The following is a 19,330-nucleotide window of genomic DNA, read 5'->3' as shown; positions in this document are numbered from 1 at the left end:
AAATATGATAGTGGCATACATGTGCTATTATTGTGAGATTAAATGCCTTTCTAATTATTTTCGTCACATCTTGTAGCATGCATGTGCTATGACAACAATGACCACCATTGATATTGTGCTTTTATTGCAGTGATAAAATAGGAATTTTACTAAATTTGTTTTCTATGCCCGGTCCAGCCGCAAGACTCCATCTATAGTACTTGGGTAACATTTCCCTCCACAGAGATCATTTCTATTTCTTAAACACAATCCATTCTAAAGGTTCTATCTACAGTATCTGCTTAACGTATCCTCTAACATATATCATTGTTGTTTCTGATGCTCAATCCATTCTTAAAGTTCTATCTACGGTATCTGGGCAGTATTGCCCTCCACATACATCATTAAGTAATATATACTCCATACATATCCTTACAACTATGTAACCAAATCCTCAATCGAAATAAGAACAAGTAGATTCGTATAAAGTATATCTCAAGTATATCATGCAAAATCATTGTTCTGAGTGCTTATCACATGTAACAACTGTCAATAACTTACAAATAAGCCATCTCAGTGACTTTTACAATGCAATGCTCAAATTTTTTAAATGTAGATTCAGGGATGACTAAGAAAAGGCAAAAAGAGGTTCAGAAAGAGGCAGAAGTGCTAAATTCTCTTAATTCTCTAATCTCATACACAACAAAACACAAGCTTAAAAAAATACTAACCAAGAAACAAGTTGAATCATCCACCCATTCGAAGCGCTTGATCACAAAATGGCTTAATTACATATCAAGCCTGTCTCTTGGTCTCTCTACCTAGTCTCATCACAGGATCTGAACCCTTACATAAGGATTTCAGGTAGACTTTTGCAGCACAATACCAATGGATTTCAATATTCTTTAATCACACCTTTTTGATGATTTGAACAACATCTTCATCTTCAAGCTCATGCTCCTGGTAAGATTTAAATTTCAATCGGCCAAGTGAATGAACATAGGCATGGAAAAAACATCACAATTCTAATAAAATAAAGGAATTGAACATGTAAGCATCAGATTTGAATCAAACCTTGCCAACTCTTTGGGGCTTGTGTTTCACGCTTGACCCCCATACCAGAGCACTGTATCAATTTTCCTAGTGTCAGTACTCTCTTTGAGATAAATAAAGACCAGAAAAATGACGACAGAAACTGAACAAGGAAACCTAACTAGAGCATCTATAGGAAATCAAGTAATTAGGAAATAAAGATCTACCATATAACAGAATTAACCAAATTTTTTCAGGTACATTAGCAGTGGGTCCTGGGTTCCTACGGACCACAAAGGCATGAACTTGCGTTTTGTGGAAAAGAAAATCCTATCCAACCAAATCTAAATCATGACAAAACTAATGATAAGCGTCTTGATACAAATTATTTCTCCCCAATACAGAGTCAGTAGCATCAACTGGCTTATATTTCTTGGTATTAGGATACCACTTGATTTAATTATGGCACTTGACAGATTGCAAGCAGGGATACAATTAAGGCTGGATTTGAGCCCAGCCTTGTCCAAACTTGAGCTTGGTTTGAATGAGCCTAAAACGAGCCAGACTCAAACAAACCCGAACTGGAGCTCAAGCCTTAGAGTTAAATATCTTTTAACTCTAGCTTGAGCTTGAACTTTAACGATATTTGACTTGTCAAGCTCGCGAGTCTGAAAAATTTGATATGAATTAACTAAAACAACGTTGTTTAGTATTAAATCGAGTTCAAAGCTCGATTCAAACTTGAACTTGAGCTTGATTTCTCTTAAACAAGTCGAGCTTGAACACTTTTGAAGCAAACTTGAGTTTGACTCTGTTCAAGTCGAGCCAAGCTTGAGCTTAGGCAGACTCAAGCTTCGCTCAATTCGAATCTAACCCTAGACACAATATTCAAGGAGCAAACTAAACAAAAGCCCAGATTAGACTCCTAGGTAAGCCTTGTAAGCGAGACTTACTTTTTCCTTGGTAACACAAACTAAACCACTAGACTGACTCCTATAATAACTCCCTGTGCATAGAAAGTGTGCAAACAAATAAACAAGTTTCCAGAATTTACTTTTGAACCAATTACTGATGCTCTCATCTTTTACAAAATCAAAACTTTAGAGAAAAAATATATGGGAAAGAATACTCACTACTTAAATTGTTTAAGCATATCTTTATGGATCCTGTTGCAGAAGTCCTCAACCCTCCTCTTCTTTGATGACAGAATAACAGGGTCTTCATAGTCTGGATTCATCCCTTTGGGCTTGGTGTATATACGAGTCAAATTAAGATATTCCCATATCTTGTCCAGCAGACCATCGAGGTTCCATTCCAAATGTGCACTGTATAAAGTCATGCAGATCATGAAATAAATTACTAGAAAAGTAAGCAGGCAAAAAGAACTCCGAAACATATTATAAAAGGTAAACTATGTATTGTTGTATTATACCACATAATGGAATTACAAAATGCCTGTGAACTGTAAAACTGTTGAAAAGCAGAATCTACAAATTCAATGCTTCAATCAGCTGGTCAATGTTGGAGAATGTATGAGGGAGATTTTAACATCCAATAAATTTTTACAAACTCGACCCATGGTTCATAATATTTATCTTTCATGAAAATGTAATTAAAGAGAAAGGACTTAAGCAATTATGAGAGAACAAAACCAAATATAGGAATTACCTGACCGGGCAGTAGTGAGGAAGTTTATCCAATATCTCCAGTTCTTCAAGGGTGATCTGATCAATCTTGTTCACAGCATAGATGCAAGGCATATATATCCTACTGCCCTCAATGACATCAATGAGGTCATCAGCAGTCGCATCATACCTCAGAGTAATATCAGCATTGTGAATTCTGTACTCACTGCAAATTGCCTTCACAGTGTCTAAGTCTAGATGTGTGTTGGTAACTGTTGAGGTAAAATTAATACCTCCCTTATCCTTCTTCCTGAACGTCAGATTGGGTGGTTCCTTGTTTAACCTGTTATCAGCATAGATACACACTTAAATCAATATGAAGAATATGCAGTTTATTAAGATGGGAGACTGCAAACAATTTGCTCAAATTTCAAATAGTAGCATGCATAAAAATTCTTAAGTTTAAATTACATGATTAGCATCAAACTGAGTAGCAAATATGCCTTCATGAATGCATAATATCACAGGAAAGAGGAGGGCTCTTTAAGAAAAAAGATACTATTCATTTTTCCCTGGAGCAACACTGAAGAGCAAAAGCTTATTGAACAAAGATGTTTCAAAGCACACACGTATTACCTTATACCAAAACCCTCAAGCTCTTTCTCTATCAGTCGCTTGTGAGTTATCGGCTTTATTGCATCAAGAACAATTAGGATACAATTACAAGTCCTAGCAGTGCTGATAACCTGGATTCCATTCAATGAAATTGACAATAAAAAAATTTGGAACCAAAAAAATAATTCAACTCCACGGAGTGTGAGGCTCAAAGAAATTATGGCCTTTCACCACCCTTTCACAGCACAATAAAATGAAAAATCAAATATGGCTAATAAAAATCCAAAAATTAAAAGTTGAATAAAATTTTCATGACTTACCTGCCTTCCTCTACCCTTCCCATCCTTAGCACCCTCAATAATACCAGGAAGATCCAACAACTGCCAAACATAAAAGAAGATGCATTACATATATCATTATAGAATTATGTCAATCCTGAGCAATGCAGTGAAACAAAGTATGTAAACCAATAAATATTCATTTGTACTCACAGGAATGTATCACAAAAACATGTTTTCTCCAGGATCACTGCTCACATATTTTGACTGATAAATAACATACAGTTCCCTAACATAATTTTCAACTACCACTATCACATCTAAATATAACATTACAAAAGACCATGTCACGGCCCAAAATTTAAAAAAAAAAAAGTATGAATAACAGTACCTGAATTTTAGCCCCTCTATACGTGATCACACCTGGGATACAGGTTAAGGTGGTAAATTCATATGAAGCAACCTGCAGATCATAACAAATATATACAAAATCAGAATCCATGATTATAACTTTGCAGAAATGTTGACAATGGACAAGTTTCACACCATCCATTCCAATCTATTGGACCCCTGATCCACCACACACAACTGACATAGAATGACAATAAATATACAGGTTTCATACTGCCAAGCCAAGCATTTACTAGACATATGAATGCCAACTTGTTAGGGACAAAACACAAATATTATTAATAGTAAAAGAAAATAAAGCTAACAACAAGATGCCCTTCTTTCCAAAGGCCGTAGCCTCCTTGTCAACCAAAGGCTAACCAAAATACCGAAATAACAATATTTTGCCTTCCTCACTCGAGCCAATCATCTCTATTTATTCTACAAATATCTAACTTTCAAATTCAATTATTACCCAAATAATTGATTTTATCCTAATCTCAAATATTCTATCATAATTTTAAATATCTTATCCTAATTTCAAATATCTAATCTTAATCAAATATTTAATTCAAGTAAATATAATCTTAATTAATTAACTAATATTATTATAATAATTATTATTATCTAACCCTAACATGTCCCTTTGAAACTCACCTAGTCCTCAAGGTGGGAAAATTAGAATATCTCATTTTTGTTTTTTGTTTTTTACACCATTTGATTTTTTTTTTAAACATTTCTTCCTATCCAATTTGAAAAAAAACTCACCCATTTCACTCCACTTATCACCATTAGTTGGAAAAATCAACCCCATGTTATTCACCATTGTCGAAAACACTACTTTGACATTGTTTGTTCGTTTGAAGCATCATTACATATGCCTCAAATTCCAACCACAACCTTTGTCTCACCAAATTCAACATCATCTACTGTTAAGAATGCACCAAAAATTACAAAACCACCCTCGATCTCATCATCTTCCTCATCAATCACCATTCTTTTTATGGCTTTCTCCTCAAATAGATGATTTTATTGTCTTAAATTCATTGGTCATATTATCTCCATGGCTTCCAACTTCAATGCCTCAAAAATCTTCTTACTTCTCATCCTTTTCTAATTAATCCCCATATCTCAATGCTCTAATACTAATTTGTTAGAAGCATAATACAAATATTATTGAATGCCCAAACAACAATTTTTTTTCTTCTCTCCCTTAATCTAATCCCCTCTATTTATCATACTTATATCTAACTTTCAAATTCAAATATTAACCTAACCACTTATTTTATCCTAATCTTAAATCCCTTATACTATTATTAAATATCTTATCTTAATTTCAAATATTTTATTCCAATCAAATAATTTATCTAATTCTCATCTAATCCTTACATTATTTTCCCACCTTGAGGATAAGATGGGTTTCAAAGGAGCAAATAAGACAATGATTAGATAATAATTATTATAATATTAACATTAATTAATTAAAGAAATATTTGATTAGGATTAGATTAAAATAAGATATTTGAGATTTGGATAAAATAAATGATTTGGATAATAGGTGAATTTGAAAAAAAGGATCTTGGTAGAATAAATATAGGTCATTGGACTAAGGAAAGGGGAAGGAGAATATTGTTATTTAGGTATTTTGGACGATGTTTTGCTAAGCGAAAGGCTATGACCTTTGGGAGGAAAGACAATTTTATTTGCCTTGAGAGGAGTTGACACCTCTTTTTGTCAACACTTTTATCTTTTAATATTAATAATATTGTGCTAGTTCCCTAACAAATTGGTATCAGAGCAGTAAGACTTGGGCAAGGATTGGAAAATGGAAAGGATGGAGAATAAAATTAATGTGGGAAAGCACAAATGTCAAAAGTGAAAAACGCCAAGAGGCAATGAGAGGTCTTATTGCCTAAGCGAAAAAGGCGAAGCAAAGGCATTGCCTTTTTACCAAAGGCGATTAAAAAATTCTATTAATTTTTATTTTATTCCCATTAAATTCAAATTATTTGTTATTACATCAACAATAAAAAATTGACCGAAAAATGTACCAATAGTCTCAAATTTGACAATAATTAGTTACCATGTCTAGACTTCTCTAACAACCATTTATAAGGGATCAATGAACCTATCCAACAATCTTAAATATCTCTAACAACCTCTTTGACAACCCTATAACTCACTGTTGACCTCTCGACAACCTTAAAACTCACGGTTGACCTCTCGACAACCTTAAAACTCACGGTTGACCTCTCAACAACCTTAGAACTTGTTAGTGATCTCTTTGGCAATCTTTAATCTCCCTGGAGACCTTAAAAATTGTCAATAAACTTCATATTAGACTGAAAATTGCCCAAAACCTACCTAAAAACCTGAAATTGTGCCAAAAACTGTCTAGAATTTGTCGATTACCCTATAATCTAGTTGTGGATAACCTAAATGATAATAAAGCGAGCTTTTTTGGCGTAAAGCTTCTCCCAAGGCGTCGAAAAAGTGCTAAAAACGATCATCTTTGAACCACTGGTTGCTTTGAGCATACTCAAGGCGATGTGGCCATCGCCTTAAGTAAAGCATCGCTTAAGTATGCCTGAGATGTGCCTTTGACAACCATGGTGGCAAAGATTTTGAAGATAGTGAAAGACAAGCCAGAAACCCTGGAATCCAAATTAGAGATAATCTAGCCAATGGATTTATGAAAATGAAAGACTGGTTGAAAGAACTGAAGGAATTGCATCTGTCACTGCCATTGCAAAATAAGTCATGAAAAGGAAGGTGATTGAAGAAGAAGATGACGATATCAAGGCTTAGCCACCATCATCATTGTCTAAAGAAATCATAAAAAGAGAAACGATTAAAGAGAACAATAGCAAAATTGAGGTTGGATTTGAAGTTTCTTGTGCATTCTTGACAATGGATAATGTTGAATTTGGTGAAAAAAGATTTACGAGGTTGCGATTTAAGGCATATGCAGTGGTGCTTAGGATGAATGAAGATAGAGTGGTATTTCTAACAATGGCGATCAACTTGGGATTGACATTTCTGACCACTTGTGACAATTGGACCAATGACAACATAAGGGGCATTTTTTCAAATTGGATAGCAAGAAATATAAATATAAATATATATATATATATATATATATATATATATATATATATATATATATAAAATCGAAATGAATGTATACAAAATTAAAAAAAAAAAAGAACGAGATTTTCTAATTTTTCTACCTTGAAGACAAAATGGGTTTAAAAAATACGAGTAATGTTAGGATTAGATAAAAATTATATAATAATTGTTGAGTTGTACATATTAGGTTAGGATTTCTCTAAAATAGGATTAGGTAATTGTATCATGTTAAAATAGAAATGTATTGATAGTCTTTCCTAAATTAGGTTTATTAATCCCCTATATAATGATTGTAATTCCTTCTTATAAAATATTGAGAATTACACAATTATTCTTGTATTTTAGATGGTATCAAAGCCTATATTAGGCTTCTAAAAATTTTCCAATGATCTTGATCCACTCTCCAGTGAGTCCACATCATTTTTCAATTGCCTTCTCTAACCATTGCGTTCTTGTCCTTTTTCGGTGGTTGTGCCTACACCATTATGACCAGAACGACTTCGCTAACAAACCCCTGGAAAGAGCACCGCCGTTCACCACCGCACGTTCCTCCATGCGTTGTTAATACTCTTGGTAGCCTTTGTCGTCGATTTGCTTCTCCAACAAGCATGCAACAACACCGCCTCTCCCAATCAACTCAGAAGACGTCGGCAACTCAATCTATGGTGACCCTATTGTCATTGATCACCGAAATGCTTTGCATGCACTAGTCGTTTCCTCCTTGGATCGTGTTCTCCAATCTGCTGTTCTGACGCGCGTGGGCCTACACTGCCGACACCATCATCTTTAGCCAATGCTGGCGCATCTTCTCCAGTCAATCAAGCTCCTGTTCGTCACCGGCATTCCCCATCATCGTCGGAAAACACTCCCCGCCAGATTTTTCCTTCTCTCCAGACTGCGTTCGCTCTTCTAGCCTCGTCTCCAGGTGCTCTTCACCAGCATTTCCCAATTTTCGATTGATTTCTCTATCTTGATTGGTTAATATGGCTATCAAGAGTTCCAAATCTAAATCCTTCTTGTTTCTTTCTCTTCCCGTTATTACAACCGAAAAATTAATGAGAAGTGACAACTACATCTCCTGGGCTACTCAGTTGAATTGTAGTGAATAAAGCAAGGCCTCGAGGATCATTTAATTACCCAACATGACAATATCGAAGCAGATAAGTTGCAATGGAAGAAAACAGATGCTTTGTTGTGTAATTTGCTCTGGAATACAATCAATCCTCAACTTCATCCTATCTATAAGACCTACAAAACTTGCTTTGAGATATGGACTCAGGCCAAACGCCTTTACACTAATGACATCCAAAGACTTTATTCCGTTGTGTCCTTGTCAATCTAAAACAACGAGAAATGGGCATGTCTAAGTTTCTCGGTTGAATAGCCTCCTTGAAGGCAGAACTCAATTCATTGAAACTCGTTGGCAAAACTGTCACCGAAGAGCTGGTTCAGAGGGATAAATTCTTTATGGTGTTCACCTTTACTGCTATTAATCTGGATCTTGCCTCATTTTGGGATCAGATTTTGTCCAGTGCTACTGTTCCCACTCTGGATTATGTGTTTACTTGACTACTCCGAATCTCTTCCAATAGCATAGGATCTAGATCCATAGCCCCCGATTCCCTTGTCTTGGCTTCCAATTCTCAACATAATCTAGGTGCTCGAGGAAACAGAGGGGTCGACCTAGATGAAGTTACTGTAGCTAGTGGGGACATACTAAGGAAAAGTGTCATAAATTCAATGGGCGACCTACTCAGAATGCAAATGCTGCACAGGCTCAATTATGTCATCTTGTAAGACAACTCGAAATGTTTACAGGCCAATCCTATCAGCCCTTCTTGACTCTTACAGGTGTCGATTATGAAGAATATCTACAATTCCAGGCCGCCTAACAGTCATCTCAATCTTCGGTTGTCTCTCTCGCTCATTCTAGTAATTTAGTTGCCTGTCTCACTCAGTCTTCTAATTTGGGACCCTAGGTCTTGGATTCTGGTGCTTCTAATCACATATCTGGTAACTCTAAATTATTTTCTCATTTATCTCATTCCACATTTTTATCCTCTATCACTTTAATTGATGGTACACAAGTCTTGGCTAAAGTTGTGGGCCCTACCTAACCACTGCCTTCTTTACCTTTAAGATTTGTTCTTTATCTTCCTCACTATCCTTTTAATCTTGTATCTATTAGCAAACTTACGCACACCTTGAATTATTCAGTTACTTTTACTAAAAACTCTGTTGTTATACAATACCGCAGTTTGGGATAGACAATTAGCACATGACTTGAGTCACGGGGACTTTATCACCTCTGTTTGCCTTCTTCTATTGCTTGTACTACTATTAAGTCTCCAACCATGCTTTCCAATTGTTTGGGACACCTAAGTTTATCCAAGCTTCAAAAAATGGTTCCTACTCTGTCGAGTCTATCGTCTTTTCAATGTGAGTCTCGTTAACTTGGGAAGCTGTCTCATTCTTCATTCCCAAAGCGTGCCAATAATAGAGTTAAGTTCCCATTTGAGTTAGTTCATTTTGATGTGTCGGGACCTAGCTGAGTCAAGTTTGTTTTAAGTTTTCATTATTTTGTGACTTTCATTGATATTTTTCAACGTGCACTTGACTATTTTTAATGAAAGACCGGTTTGAGTTATTTTCTATATTTTTAATGATACTTTCTCTCTAGTAGCCAAAATTTCCTCAGTTTGGTTGTTCTTATCTACAACTGCCATTTGTCATTGGCCTCTGTTTCAATTAGATATTAAAAATGTCTTTCTTCATGGTGAGCTACAGAAGGAGATATTTATGGAGCAACCACTTGGCTTTGTTGCTCAAGGGGAGTTTAGATTGGTTTGTAAACTTCAACGCTCCCTGTATAGCCTAAAACAATCTCCACGAGCCTGGTTCGGATGTTTTAGCACGGTTATTCAAGAGTTTGGAATGATTCACAGTGAATCGGATCATTTTGTATTTTATAGGCATACATCAAGAGAAGAGTGTATTTACCTTGTTTATGTTGATGATATTGTTATCACTAGCAATGATCGGGAGGGTATCAATCAGTTAAAAAAACATCTATTTAATCATTTCCAGACCAAAGACTTGGGACTACTTAGATGCTTCCTTAGGATAGAAGTTGCTCAGTCTAGATCAAGTATAGTCATATCTCAAAGAAAGTATGTCTTGGATATCTTGGAAGAGACAGAGATATTAGATTGTAAACACATTGATTCTCTTATGGACCCTAACACTAGACTCATGCTAGGACAGTGGGGGGGGGGGGGGGGGGGGGGGGGGGGGGGCACTTGCAAATCCTTGAAGATATCAGAGGTTAGTAGGCAAACTCAACTATCTTACTATCACAAGACCAGATATCTCCTTCTCAGTTAGTGTTGTCAATCAGTTCTTGCAATCTCTGGGTGACTCTCGTTGGGATGCAACTATTCGAATCCTAAGGTATATTAAGAGAGCACCAAGTAAAGAGTTGTTGTGTGAAGATAGAGGTCATACACATATTGTCAAATATTCTAATGCAGATTGGGTAAGTTTTCCATCTTATAGACATTCAACTTCAAGATACTATATTTTTATTGGTGGCAATTTAGTCTTATGGAAAAGTAAGAAGCAAGATGTTGTTGCTAGATTGAGTGTAGAAGCAAAATACTATGCTATGACATTGACTATTTGTCAGCTTGTTTAGTTAAAACAATTGATTCAGGAGTTAAAATTTACAGAAATATCTCAGATGAAGCTTTTTTGTGACAATTAGGTAACGCTTCATATTTTTTCTAATCTAGTTTTCTACGAAAGGACTAAACATATAGAGATTGATTGCCACTTCATTCGAGAAAAGGTCTTGTCTTAATGTATCACTACCAATCATGTTAGCTCTAACGATCAACTTATAGATCTTCTCACAAAGTCTTTTCGGAGTCCTCGAATCGAGTTCATTTGTAATAAGCTTAGTGCATATGATTTATATGTTGCAGTTTGAGGGGGAGTGTTGAGTTGTACATATTAGGTTAGGATTTCTCTAAAATAGGATTAGGTAATTGTATCATGTTAAAATAGAAATGTATTGATAGTCTTTCCTAAATTAGGTTTTTTAATCCCCTATATAATGATTGTAATTCCTTCTCATAAAATATTGAGAATTACACAATTATTCATGTGTTTTACAATAATAATTACTATAAGAATATTGTTAATATTAATTAATTAATTAATTAAGAAAATACATGATTAGGATAGGATTAAGATAAGATGTTTGAGATCTGGATAAAATAAATTATTAGATAATATTTGAATTTGAAAGTTAGAAATTGGTAGAATAAATAAAGGTTATTCGATTGAGTGGAAAGGAAGGAGAATATTGTTATCTGGTATTTTGAACAATTTTTGGCTAATTAGGAGGCTATGACTTTCGAGAGGAAGGACACCTCTATTTGCTTTTGTAGGAGTTGACATCTATTGTTGTCAACACCTTTATCTTTTAATATTAATAATATTGTGTTAGGTCCCTAACACAACCCCTATCACAACCGCAGAAAGAACAAGTCACTGGGACAATTGTGACACAGTTGCAGACGTAACAAAAGAAAATATATTTCAAATTTATTGGTAGTCAAAGTTCATCAATACGAAAGAACATCCACCTTCTCCCTACTTTTCACTCACCCCAATTTCTGATAGGGCTAAAAAAGGGTTGCAAATACAGATTTCCAACCCCATAGGCTTTCAAGCCTTTAAAAATACAATATCTCAACATCATAAAAGCCATAACTAAAAAAGAATGAAGTTCTTACTGTAAAACACAGGTAGAGAAATGCATCACCAAATAGTGATTTTCAGAATTTCAAATTCAAGCAGGCATATCACACTTAGATAATTTAGCTTGAGATTAGATCAAGAACAATAATAGTTTTATTTTTTTAATAAGTGATTGTAATTGAACTTTAACACAATTATAGAAAAACTAGCAGGCTGGTCGCATTTATAATAATTATTCATGAAACAAGTAAAAGATAAAACATTAACAAAATCACGATTGACAATTTCATACCTCTGAAAATGTTCCAGTTAATTTATTTAAAAGTGTAGATTTCCCAACGGAAGGGAAACCAACAAGACCAACCCTAGCATCTCCACTTTTAGTGACATCAAAACCTTCACCAGCACCACCACCACCTTTAGAGGTAGGCTCAAGGAGTTCCCTCCGTAACTTCGCAAGTTTAGCCTAGAGAAACACATAAACAATCACAATATCAGTACCATCAAAGAAATTCATAACACCAAGAGCCAAATGTTATAAAATCTAAAGAGAATAAGGTACTCTGAACCCATTTCTAATAATTATCAAAACTTATCAGAAAAACTGAAACACTTTAAAACTTAGGTTCCTGTTCCAAGCATCAGAAATCCAACATAATCCTAGTTAAGAAATAGTTGTAGCTCATAAAACAAAGGATGTAAACTACATAATTACTCACAAGAATGCTAATATGAAACAGAACCAAATTACATGTCATTACAAAAAAAAAAAAAAACTGAAAATTATGTGTGCCACCCTCAACTTCAGCAAAAACACTGAAGATTACCATATCAGGTAGGGTTTTAAAGTGCTTCTAAAGCAACTACTAAAAAAAATCCTTCCATGTGAAGAAATACAAATAAATCCACATGCACGCAAAATATTAAAGCAGCAAGCACAGTCATTCAAAATAGTAGCATAAAAAAACAACAAGAAGCACAAAAGTATGTACCTTAAGCAAGCCCAGGTGATGAGCTGTAGCTTTGTTCTTTTGAGTCCTTGCCATCTGCAATGAACACAGACACGATCATCAATATTCTATCAAGATAACAACACCAGAACATATTTTCTAGTAACATGAAACATCACACTTGTAACAATAACATTTTGAGTTTAAGTTTGGCATTCTTATCAATACATATTCAGGCAACATCATTTATTGTGCAACGAATATATACTAAAAATGCTATGACACTTGGATATTCCCGTGTCTTTACATAAATCAACTCTTTTAGTGACTGCTTAAACATTCTATCACTAATCATTCAAAGGGAATCCAATAATACAGCACCGATACTCAGCAGTCCGGTTCTCCCGCACTGACTATTTTTTAAATTTGAAATTTATAATTTTTAGGAAAAAAAATCCGAACAAACAGAGAATTAATTGAATGAGACAAATATTTATTTTTCTTCCTTTGAAGCAAAATAGAAAAAAAGCTTTTATTTCACCAAATCTTAAGCGAATGTAAAATGACTACAAATCAACGAAAAATGTCAAATTTGCAACCCATTTTTCTGTTTTACAATAATTTAAAGTTCAGGATTTACCTCATCTTCGATGTCTTTGATTTTCTGCATCACAGTCGCCATTTTTTCGGGAGCTAAAGGTTTCTTCTGGGGATCGTATCAGGGTGGCCGGTCGACTGATATTAGGATGTGACGATTAGTACTAGTAGTGCTAACTTGAACGAGTTTCAGGTACAACGAGAAGGCGAAGGTACGAGAAGGGTTTTAATTAAGATTCAGTTTTTGGGTTTGCTTTGAATTGCTCATGAGCCTTGGGCCTTGGATATATAGTTTGTGGGTCTGGCTATTATTTTAATAGGCAAAAATCATCATGTATTTATTTCAAAAAGGAATAACGCAAACAAATACCAAGCTATGACATTTAGTCTACTGAAATAAATAAAAATTTTGATTTTTCGAATTTTGAATTTATTTTATTAAAATTATCAAACCAATCATTTATTTAAAAAATAAAATTTTATATATTTACTTTGAATATATAAATAGACGTATATTTATATGTGTTATAACGTAATTAAATATTTCTTTATTTTTAATTTAAAATTATTAAATCACATTATAACATATATCAAATGTATATCTATTTATATACTCAAAATAAATACATATAATTTTATTTGAAAAAATCTTAATTATGTTTATTCAATACCTTCAAAAGACAAATACTAAAATTTTGGTAAATTTGATAGGACAATTTAAAATTTCAATTCTTTTAAAAGAAAATTTTAAAAATAAATACAAAAATTTTAATCTATTTAATAGAAAATTAATTTCGATGTACAATTAAATTATTTAAAAATTCAACTTCTTTGACAATAAAATTTGAAATTCAGTCAATTTATTTAATCTATTCAACAAGAAAAAAATTATAATTCAGTATCAATAAGTGTTATATGCCCTTTTAAAATTAGTTTATTGTCCAAAGTCTCGGAAATGATAAAAAGAATATAAATGATATTAGATTGAGAATGGAGATGGCAGTATTTTCCTTTTTAATCTTCTTTTATAGTAAAAGATGTCATACTTATATTTAGGGTTGGATTCGAACCGAGCCAGGCTCGGCTCGCAGCCAGCTTGAGCTCGGCTCGGTTCATATATGGACAGCTTGAGTTCGGCTCGGCTCAGCTTGGTTTGTTTTTCGTTATCAAAACGACATCGTTTTTAATATATATTGGTCAAAACGATGTCGTTTTGTATAAAAAATTTAAAAAAAAAATCTAATGAGCCAACTCGAGCCAGCTCGAGCTCGGCTTGAGCTCGGCCAAGCCCGGCTCGTTTCGGGCTCGATCGAGCTAAGATCGATCTCGAGCTAGCTCGGCTCGAGTCCAACCTACTTATATTGGGGTATAAGATCTTGTAACTCAGTTTTTTGTCTATTGCTAATCTTAACCAGAATGAACATTCACAAAATTATAAAAAGTGGATTAGGGCAATCTCAACAAAATTACATGGTGAAACAAATGTTGAAATAATGAACGAAATAAGCATTTTATTAATCTTTAGCATACACCTTATCAGCCTTGCACTTGCCCTGATGGGGAATAAGGTTGCATGCTTCGGCGCCATCTATTTTCATTTTCAAGGAATCTGATCAGTTCCTGAAGTTCAACTGGCTCAATCTGAGGCTTGCTTAACCAAATTCTCAATCAAGCATCAGAAGAGAAAGGGGGTAGTTAACAAATTGAAGGTATTAGATCAGAGTTCAACTTATGCTCAAAAAGAGGTAATAGTTCCCACCGAAATTGAAAAGTATTCAGAGATGCAGGACAAAAGTACATACTGCCCTCTCTCTTTTTATTTTATTAAGTTTAAGAAATGGAACAAAGTAATCTACACTGTAAGTGATTACATTATTTTCCAAAGCTCTTCTTTTCCCTGATATTTTCACCAACTTGAAATTTGATTTTCTTCCTGTCCTCTTCAAAAACAAGGAATTGCATAAATTTTTTCAAAATTTCCGTGATGTTTCCAGTTCAATGATTCTTGTTCAAAGATTATACATCTCATGACAAAGTCTTTATTGCTAGACATTCAACTGTTTCAAAATCACCTTTGCATATCAGCTTCTATAGTAACTTACTTTGCAGTAAAACTGAGTCATTGCACAGGAAAACAATTCACATCCTACAATGAGTAGTCAGTAGAATGTGCAAGACGTGGATGAATTCTGGAAACTTACTCATCTAACCTCAAGATTACATAGATAAGCTGTTCAAAGCATGTATCTTAATCTTAAAGCCAATAGATCAGGAACTAATTTTGACTTTTTTATGCTATGCTTCCTAATTCGTTCAACAAAAGGGTAGTAGTAGTATCAAACATATAACCAATTCCCTGAATTCACAGAATCAACTTGTACAAAATTGAATTCATACGATCAGCCTTGCAATGAGTCTTGTCTCTCGCAATAAATGCATAAACAAATGTGACAACATGGCTGCACGCTGAGAGCACACCAACAAATCCATCTATTGATTCAAAGTGATGGAGTCCTTCAATTACAAGTCCAACATGGCTGCATGCTGAGAGCACACCAACTATTGGAAAACATTAAACATGCCAATTCTATGAATTGAATTCTGTAAAAATAAATTTTATCTACCTGGATTCTGATTCGTTTGTTGATGGCTTGCATCAACACGAGGAATTGGCATGAGTCATTTCCACAACATAGTTTGCTTTAGGCATTGCCATTTAGATATAGTGTTTTTGGGATACTATATTCTGATACAATAAAATTATGTGTATCCATTTTTGGTACACAATTTATGTACACAGATGAGATGTTATCATATGATTGAATGTTTCTTTATCATATGATGACACATGTTTTAAAATCACCTAATTATATGATGACACATCACTATGTACATAAATTATGTACCAAAAATCGGTACATATAGCATTGCTCATTCTGATATGTGTTTTTGCATTTGTACAAGTAGGAGAGACACAAGACAAAAAAGGTCAAAAGATTTGTTCCCACCCAATGTATAGTGAAAGCCTAAAGTCCCACCCTTTAACTTTTAAAAACCTAAACACTTACCCATAAGTTATTTTCTGTTAAAAATTTCAGTTAGGGTTAGAGATAAAATTGTTATTTACTAAAAAATTTAAAAAAATTAAAGTTTTATTAATTTGCCTCCCCAAGTTTAAAAATATCACATTTCCTCCCCTCTAAAGATTCCAAATTTTGAAAAATGGTTATTTTTCCCCTAAACCTAAGGTTTTTTTCCTTTTCCTTTCTCCAGCCACTAATAACTTCCTTTTCTTTCTCTATTATCATCAAAGGAAAACCTACAAATGAAGACACAAATGACGACGAATGACGGCGAAGAACGAAGATGACTAATCTTTGTCTTCATTGAATCGTGTATGACGACGTCAATCAGCTTTATTTTTCATCGATTTGGTTTCAGAAGGAGACAAATTGAAAAGTGGAAGGCTTCATCTGAAGTCAATTCTCCTCGTCTAGCAAGATTCGAAAAAGATGAAATTTGTCACCTTCATTATTCACCATTGTTCGTTGGTCATCGGCATCTTGGTTTGTAGCTCTTCCTTCATTGGTGGTAGAGAGAGAAGAGAAAGTTGTCGGGGGTCAGAGGAAGGAAGAGGAAAAAACTCTAGGTTTAGGGGGAGGGGTGGGAATGGCCACTTTTCAAAAGTTGAAAACTTTAGGTACTAAGGGAATGTGATATTTTTAAACATAGGGAGAAAATATAATAAAATTTTAATTTTTTAGCAAATAACCATTTTACCCTTAACCTAATTGATATTTTTAATAGAAAATAATTCGTGGTTTGGTGTTTGGGTTTTTGAAAATTGAAAGGTGGGACATTGAGATTTCACTATACCTTGGGTGAGAACAAGTCTTTTGGCCAACAAAAAATGACATAATCATCTCTCTGTGGTAAGAGTTGGGACATTTATATATGTCCCCAACTACTACTTTAACATTGGTAGTTAACTACAAATAGGTTAGATCGAACCATCATAGGTGAATTTGAACACAATATCTCATACTCACTTATGACGAAAGACTCGAATCAAATAATTAAACATATAAATCTCATATAACAATACGTTTCATACTTGCAAATGTGTTGTGTAATCTTACAGGTAACCTGTACTTGAGAGCTAATTATTATGCATTTGTTTGGAATAACATAATTGCTTCTGTTGAACAACAATGGTGGTTATTGAACAATAGTTTTATTAATTACCAACAATTACAAAATTGTACAAACCTCACACTTACAAAAAAACTTACACCACTTACTCATAACTCAATTACCCACTCTTTAACTCACTAACACTCATTCACCAATGACTCACCCTCATTATTATTTTGCACACATATTCACAACACCTTACTTTTGCACTCTCACTGCTTCTTCTTTTCACACCCAAATGATGATACAACATGTCTATTATAAGAGTTAAAGTTGGTTAGTTTAGTCGATTCAAATTTTCTACATTCCTTCTTGGAAGGTGGCAATTAGTTGTAAAGTAGTTTGTTCTTCTTGAAGGCAGCAATAAATTGTAAGCTAGGTTAAAGCATTTTGGAATGGTTGTAGCTTGGTGGAATAGTCCAAAGAGGCAACTTGCATGCTTGTTAAAGTGGATTCTATAGTGGTATTATGGTAGTCGATGCATTTATTTAACACTCCCCTTCATCGACTACTCTCATGTATTGTCAATCTCGTATGCAACCATGTCGAGTTGTTAATTATTTTGAGATCTTCTGTTAATGTTGCATTCACATATTTGGGATTGGCTTGTGTAACCTTGTAGTCCTCTTAAGTTGAGGTACTTGCTCCTTTTGCTCTTCTAATTGACTCAATTCAAGTTTTTCCATTACTCTATAAGGTGCTTAAGTCTGCCATGGACTTTTTGATTTTATAGAAAACTCAAGCCTAACTTCTTGGCATTATATGATTAATTACTCTTCTTCACTTGGTTGTGTATTGTCAAGCTTATCATTTTCTTTTATTATTTTTTAGAGTTTTTTCTAATCTCTTCAAAGTCTGGTAGTAAGTTTGCTTATGGTAACCACCATAAGGATGCCTCGTCGAACACTATATTCTTTGATATATAACATTGCCTTGTTGTTGGATCGTAACACTTTTAACCTTTTCTTTGAGCATCATAATGCACAAAAATGCAACGGATTGCCTTTTTGTCAAACTTGTTTCATTGACAATCAGACACAAACACATAACAGACACATCTAAATATTCTGAAATGGCTCACTTTGGGTTTAAGATTTCTCAACTTCTCAAATGGTGACTTAGAGCTAAGTTTTGCTTGTGGTAACTTGTTTACCACATGCGATGTTGTTTTTATACATTTGACCAAAAAATGAGGTGGGACATTCTTTGCATGCAACATGCTCTTACAAATCTCTACCAAATGGCAATTCTTTCTTTCAGCAATTCCATTTTGTTATGGCATGTTTGGACAAGAGAGTTGTCTATGTGTCTTATACTCATGCAAGTATTTTGTAAACTCTTGTAATGTGTACTCTATCTTATTATTCGTACGTAGACATTGTACCTTTCTCTTTACTTCTTTTTTAACCTTTTCCTTGAATTCTTTGAACTTGGAAATTGTTTATACTTATTCTCTCATAAAATAAACCCAAACGTACCTAGAGAATTCATCGTAAAGGTTATCATATACCTGAATCCATTGATTGATGATTGTTTTACTAGTCTAAACATATTTGAGTAAATCAGCTCAAAAGGTGTTTTTCTTTTATATGTTGACTCCTCATATGGAAGCTGATGTGTTTTCCCATATTGGTATCTAGCATACACTACGACTTCTTTCACGTTTAATTGTGGGACACCTTGAGCATACCTTTCTTCGTCATTACTCTTAACTTATGATAACTTATATGTCCAAGCCTTACATGCCATAAATTTTGTGTCTCATTTTTCCTTGTCT

The 19,330-nt window shown here is 34.1% G+C and overlaps 1 protein-coding gene and 1 long non-coding RNA gene across 2 annotated transcripts; one reads left to right on the top strand and one right to left on the bottom strand.

Annotated features, from left to right (window-relative positions):
* Positions 1-457: 457 nt before the first annotated feature.
* Positions 458-13,600, bottom strand: LOC123194509 (developmentally-regulated G-protein 3). The gene is made up of 10 exons (XM_044607736.1): positions 13,403-13,600; positions 12,805-12,858; positions 12,105-12,278; positions 3,921-3,992; positions 3,572-3,631; positions 3,273-3,382; positions 2,680-2,979; positions 2,145-2,336; positions 1,054-1,105; positions 458-939 (listed from the first exon to the last, which is right to left on the bottom strand). Exons 1-10 carry the CDS (start codon positions 13,442-13,444, stop codon positions 889-891), a joined length of 1,107 nt encoding a protein of 368 aa, XP_044463671.1. The 5' UTR covers positions 13,445-13,600; the 3' UTR covers positions 458-888.
* A 1,215-nt stretch (positions 13,601-14,815) lies between these two features.
* On the top strand, positions 14,816-16,141 carry LOC123218077. Its single transcript, XR_006502623.1, has 2 exons — positions 14,816-15,104; positions 15,728-16,141. It is a non-coding gene; the product is annotated as an uncharacterized LOC123218077 (long non-coding RNA).
* The last annotated feature ends 3,189 nt before the right edge of the window (positions 16,142-19,330 follow it).

The sequence above is a fragment of the Mangifera indica genome, chromosome 1 (assembly GCF_011075055.1).
Source record: "Mangifera indica cultivar Alphonso chromosome 1, CATAS_Mindica_2.1, whole genome shotgun sequence".
Classification (NCBI taxonomy): domain Eukaryota; kingdom Viridiplantae; phylum Streptophyta; class Magnoliopsida; order Sapindales; family Anacardiaceae; genus Mangifera; species Mangifera indica.
Note: the sequence above shows the minus strand (reverse complement) of the source record. Positions and strands in the feature narration are given on the sequence as shown.

Bases quoted from the DNA above. Each gene is read 5' to 3' on its own strand.
- LOC123194509 (XM_044607736.1), bottom strand. From the start codon at position 13,444: ATGGCGACTGTGATGCAGAAAATCAAAGACATCGAAGATGAG. The intron at 12,859-13,402 runs GTAAATCCTGAA...TGTTCATTGCAG, and splicing joins TCAAAGACATCGAAGATGAG to ATGGCAAGGACTCAAAAGAA. The intron at 940-1,053 runs GTTTGATTCAAA...AAATCTTACCAG, and splicing joins AGCCCCAAAGAGTTGGCAAG to GAGCATGAGCTTGAAGATGA.